A 5,172-nucleotide genomic window follows, 5' to 3' on the forward strand; every position below is an offset into this window, starting at 1 on the left:
GTTCAGCAGAACTGCTCAGGGCCTGCAGTCAGGGCCAGGGAATGTTTTCATTTACTCACGAGAGTGCCCGTGCCTTGGACGTCCGCCAAGATGAATAATTGATGTATGGCATTTACTAAAGGCCAGCGTCCACCTCAGGGACACAGCCGGGGCTCCAGCTCATCTTGCTGGGCTGCTGTGGGGCAGGAGCAGGGCAGTAACATGGCCTTTATTTGCTTGTTAGTAACAGAGGCATAGCCTGGGCTGCACTTGAAGAGTGGATGCCCAGACCCCATGAGCAGAGTTCCGGGATCGGAATCCTAGAACACAGCCTGGAGTTCTGCCACCCTACTCAGTACCTTCCAGCCGGAGACTCTTCCGGGAGCAGCCCGTATACTGGATGGAGTTTGAGCCCTCTCACATCCGTGACCTTATTTCATCCTCAGAAAGACCTGATGAGGTTGCAGTTAACCCATTTTACAGAAGAGGACAGAGGGGCTTGGGGAGCACCAGACACTTGCTCACAGTCACAGAAACCTACCTTGCTCACAGTCACAGAGACCTGCTCTTCAAAAGGAAGAAACTGCTCTAGATAAGGAGTGAGGAGGCCTGGCTTCCAGACCTGTGCCCCAGTGGGCTGTGGAACCTGGGGCTAGGTCTCCACACCTGGCCCTGAAGGGGCTCCCACCCCAGGCTTGCAGCCCTATTTTCCATGATAGCAGCAGTGGGAAGAGCACTCTGGTCTTCCCAGCGTGCCTCACTCCTGCTCAGCCCTTTCTTTCAGGCTCCCCACATCTCTTCAGGAGCCCAGTAATGCAGGCTGAATCACTGGAGTTATCAAGGAGACCAGCTGTCAGAGATCAGGGTTCCAATCCTAGCCATCCTTCAGAGTCTGGTCCCATGCTTCCTCCTATAGGAAGCCTTCCCTAAGCCCAGGGACTTCCCTCGGGGCATGGCGCTGTCCTGTTTTCTACTTTATCACCAGCCTGTGATGGCCCCACCTCTCACCCACAGTCTCACAGCAGCCTCCCCAAAGTCCTGCAGTTGAGCAGGACAGAAACTGGCCCAAGGCCACCCAGATAGCTGGTGGCAGAGCTTTGCCGGTCAGCCTCAGGGAAGAGTTGAGCCCACCCCAAACTTACCAGTTGAATTCATCGTAGTCATTATGGACTTCCCACCAGAAGTAGAGCCAGGTGAGCACCAGGCTGAAGGTGATGGTGAGGAGCAGGAACCAGAGGCGTTCCCACTGGAAGGGCAGAGCAGAAGAGGTGTCATGGGTCTCCTCAGGCTGCTCCCTGGAATGTCCCCCTCCTCCCCAGTAGCCCAACCTGCTGGACAGGAATTGCTGTCTTTTCTGCACAGGGAAGGACTGAGACTCAGACCCAGGAGGGGACTCAACATCATCAAGCAAAACCACAAGGCAAGGAGTTAGGAACAGGGTCAAAGGTGCACCCAGAACAGTGCACTTTTCACTACAGCCAGCCTGAGGCCTTTTAAGTGTCTGCTCTGGTCTCCCTGTCCTGGTGTTGACCCCCAGAAGCACAAGCCACGTACTCCCCTAATGCTTTGCAGCAGCACAGAGCCTGTGAAGTGACATCCTCACTCACTCCATCGTCATGCATGCCTACGAAGTGGGTGTGTGGTTTGCATGAGTCCTCCCCAGCCCCGACTCTGCTTTTAAATACTCAAATACTTCAAGTACTCAAGTTTGATGGGATTAAGTGGGTGAAAACTTAATCATATGCTGGTGTTGAAAGTCATCAGGGCGGAGGCCCCATGATTGAATCTGGTGGGTTTGTAAGGAGAGGAAGTGAGAGAGAGAGATAGACAGATGTGCTTGCTCTTATCCTCGCACTGTCCTGCATGGCCTCAGGACTCTGCAGAGAGCTGCCACCAGCAAGAAGACCTACATGAGGTGCAGCTCCTTGACCTTGGTCTCCGAAACTGTGAAGTAAATAAACCTCTATTCCTCTTATATTACTGTCATGGCATTCAGTCATTACTGACAGAAAACAGACTCAGATAGCAGTGTTTTCCTTCCACCTCTACCCCACACTACAGAGGCTCAGAGAGACCAAGTGTCTTCCCAAATCACACAGCAAATTAGTGGAGGATGCACTTGCAGTGCAAAGCTCTGTGGCTCTCACCAGGAGCCAGACCCTGGGTCTGAGCAGGGTCACTCGGTCTCCAGCCGGGTGGGTAAGGTGTGGGGGTCTCCGACTGCACAGCCGCTGCTTCCTGAGCTGTGGCTCAGAGGTCTGCAGGTGCTTCCTCAGGGCCTCCAGGTTACCCTTGCTGTCATTATCCCCTTATCTCAGAAGCTCAAGTTGGGACATCCTGCCTCCTGGGAAACTGCTGAGATGGCCGGAACAAAGCAACAGCCTAGATGGGCGGTGAGTGAGGACAGAACCAAGACCGCCAGCCCCTGGAGGGGATGGAATGGGGGCTGCACCCCTGCCACGGGAGCTTCCCTGAGGACTGACCAGGCTGCTTGCTGGCTCCCTGCTATCCTGACCCCTCCTGCATCAGAGCACAGACCAGAGCCATGGTTCTAACCAATCTCTATTGTTTAACCTCTTCCTGGCTCCTCCTTAGCCAGGGAGGTCCTCTAGGGGTGGCCTCTGACTTCTCTGGGTTCATCTTCATAACCAGCTCCTTCACCCTGAAAGGGCTGCTGCCCTTGAGCTTGTTCTCTAAATATTTTCATTCCCTTTTCAAGTCAGCTGAAATGTCACCTCCTCTGTGAAGCCTTCCCGGACTCCACCCAGCTGCCCTCACGTCCTCCTCTGTGTTCTCACAGCATCAGCGTCACTCTGTCTTTAAACTTGTACTCTGTGACCAATGCATGTGACTGACTGTGAGTTCTGCCAGGATGGGGACAGAGCCTGCCGCCCCACGAGTATCTATGACAGCAGATAGGACTGTGCAGGAGGAGGGAACATTCTTTCATTGCTCAGAATACCTCCCTCCTCGGCCGCCAGATGCCATGGTGGAGGTTAGACGCTCAGTGTTGGAGCCAGACCACCCCGGCACTCCAAATCCCTGCCTGCCGCTGATAAGCTGCCTGACTCGGGCAACTGCTCAGCCTCACGGTGCTTCGTGTCCCTCCTCTGTGAAGTAGGAGCACCAGCACCACGGAGCTGGTGTGAGCACTAAGTGAGGTAACAGCCCGTGCCCCAAAGGGTCCTGGCACACCGTCGGGGCTCTCTCAGCATATCTGCAAATATCCTCCATCTCCCTCAGGTACAGGTGACCCTCCTGCCGGGGATCAGTCAAGGTGGGTGACTTGTGCTTGCTGTCGTGGGTGGGGCCAGGCTACCTTGCTTAGCTCTAATCTACATAAACAGAGATGCAGAGACAACGACTACTTTAGTCTTGATGCCAGGATCGGGGGTGGGGGATGGCTTCCTGGAGACTAGGCCCTGGTATGTGTCCACCCCACCTGGACATAGAATGGCACAAGTGTCAGCTCCCAGCACAGCAAGGCCCAGCCTTGCTCAGAAATGGACAACCCCTGGTGAGGAGCCCAGCAGGCCATGTGCCCACCGCCCCCTCCCAGCAACTGAACCTGGCAGCCACAGAACAGCTGCCGGGACTGTCTGGGAGCAGAGGAGGGTGGTCGCATGGTCCTGTTTCCTGTGGCCAGGCCCTGGGACTCCCTACACTGCCCCATCTGAGCCAGCACGTTCTTGCCCCCACCCCAGGCTGGCCCTGCATCTCAGGTCTAGTCCTTCTAAGAGTCCTTCCTATTGCCTTGACTCGTTTGCTCACAACTACCCCCATTTCCTGTAGAGTTCAGCTGACAGTCTCAGGCCAGCTTCGACTTTTGGTCTCCCAAAAGCTGGGCTTTGTCCCCAGACTAATCCCCCTCTGGTCATGGCATGCTCCAGCTCCTTAGTAGACACCCGGGCCTACCTGGATTCAGCCCGGGTCCATTTCAGCAGCCTTCGCACGAGTGCTTCCTGCACCATGCCTGAACTGCCCATAGTTCCCGGACAGATGCCTTTGAGCCCCCTGTCCTTACACAAGCCATAGCCCTTAGAAAAGCAGCCTTTCTTGGACCTGCCAGAAATCTCCTTCCATGTCCCCTCCTCCCTGAGCCTTTCCTGTCTCACAGGATGAGTCCCTTCCCTTGCGTTCATCTTGGTGATGACAATGAGCCCACAGGTCTGGAACTGTCCCTTACGTGTATGTTGTACAGAAGTACCCTGAACTCGGGGTCTTCCAGTTCCTAGGTGACCAAGGCACTTCAGCCAGACTTGATAATGTGACGATGGGTGACAGAGCACCTTTCTCCTACCCTGCATGAGTATGCTCACCCAGGGGGAAGTTCACTGGGGCTTACCCCCACCTCACAGAGGAGCTGGCTTCTATGGACCCAACCAGCAGTGCTGGGTGGCCGCCTGCCCACAAAGATTGCCCTACCTAGGGGCACGCCTCTGTGCCTCTGACCAGCAGCGAGGTTCTGAGAGGGGCCTGGCAAGGACAACAGCTTGAGGGTCGAGAGGGCAGAGGCCCTGTCAGGTGCCAGGAAGATATCTTGAGACAGGTGTGACATAGAGCCCAGGGACAACACTGACAGGTGTCAGGAGGACTGACACATCCCCCAGGGTCCTGTGCACTGAAGGCCACTGTCCTCATTTGGCCAGAACTGTCCAGCAGGGCAGGGCAGGACAGGGTGGATCAAGAATGAGGGGCTGCACTGGTCCTGGGACAGGCCAGGATGACAAGACTAGAGCCAGCAGGTGGGCAAGGTGCCCAGACACAGCAGCAAAATCTAGGAACCTGCTATCAGAACTGGGGCATGCGCTCACGTTGGGGAACGGGATCAAAGTCCTGGGAGCCGGAAACCAGAGGCCACAGGGAGCCTGTAGATGGGGACAAAGAGGCCCACAGCAGTGGGGAGGGAGGCAGTGGGGTACTCTGCAAACAATCAGAGGAAAAGAAAGGGAAGGGGAAGGCGAGGGGCTGGGAGGAAGTGGCCTGCGGAGTGCTCCACTGATAACGAGGCTCAGAAGAGCAAGAGCACTAATGGTCGTCAGTGCATTAAGGAGCCGGGACTTCGTGCTCCATCCATTAACATCCAGCCTGGCCCCGCTCCCAGGGGATGCGGGGCAGTGATCACGGCGGGGCCACGGCGAGGCCACAGTTACACTGAGCGGGAGCAAGGACACAGCAGCCCTGCCTCTTTCC

At 56.0% G+C, this 5,172-nt stretch overlaps 1 protein-coding gene across 1 annotated transcript in view; it reads right to left on the reverse strand.

Moving 5' to 3' along the window:
- GDPD5 (glycerophosphodiester phosphodiesterase domain containing 5) overlaps window positions 1-5,172 on the reverse strand; it is a 94,755-nt gene that overhangs the window by 30,506 nt on the left and 59,077 nt on the right. The window contains exon 5 of the mRNA XM_027774217.1: window positions 1,122-1,225. Within this exon, the coding sequence (XP_027630018.1) occupies window positions 1,122-1,225 (104 nt within the window). The remainder of the gene's footprint in view (window positions 1-1,121; window positions 1,226-5,172) is intronic.

Source organism: Tupaia chinensis, unplaced genomic scaffold (assembly GCF_000334495.1).
Source record: "Tupaia chinensis unplaced genomic scaffold, TupChi_1.0 Scaffold000047_1, whole genome shotgun sequence".
In the NCBI taxonomy this organism is placed as follows: Eukaryota; Metazoa; Chordata; class Mammalia; order Scandentia; family Tupaiidae; genus Tupaia; species Tupaia belangeri.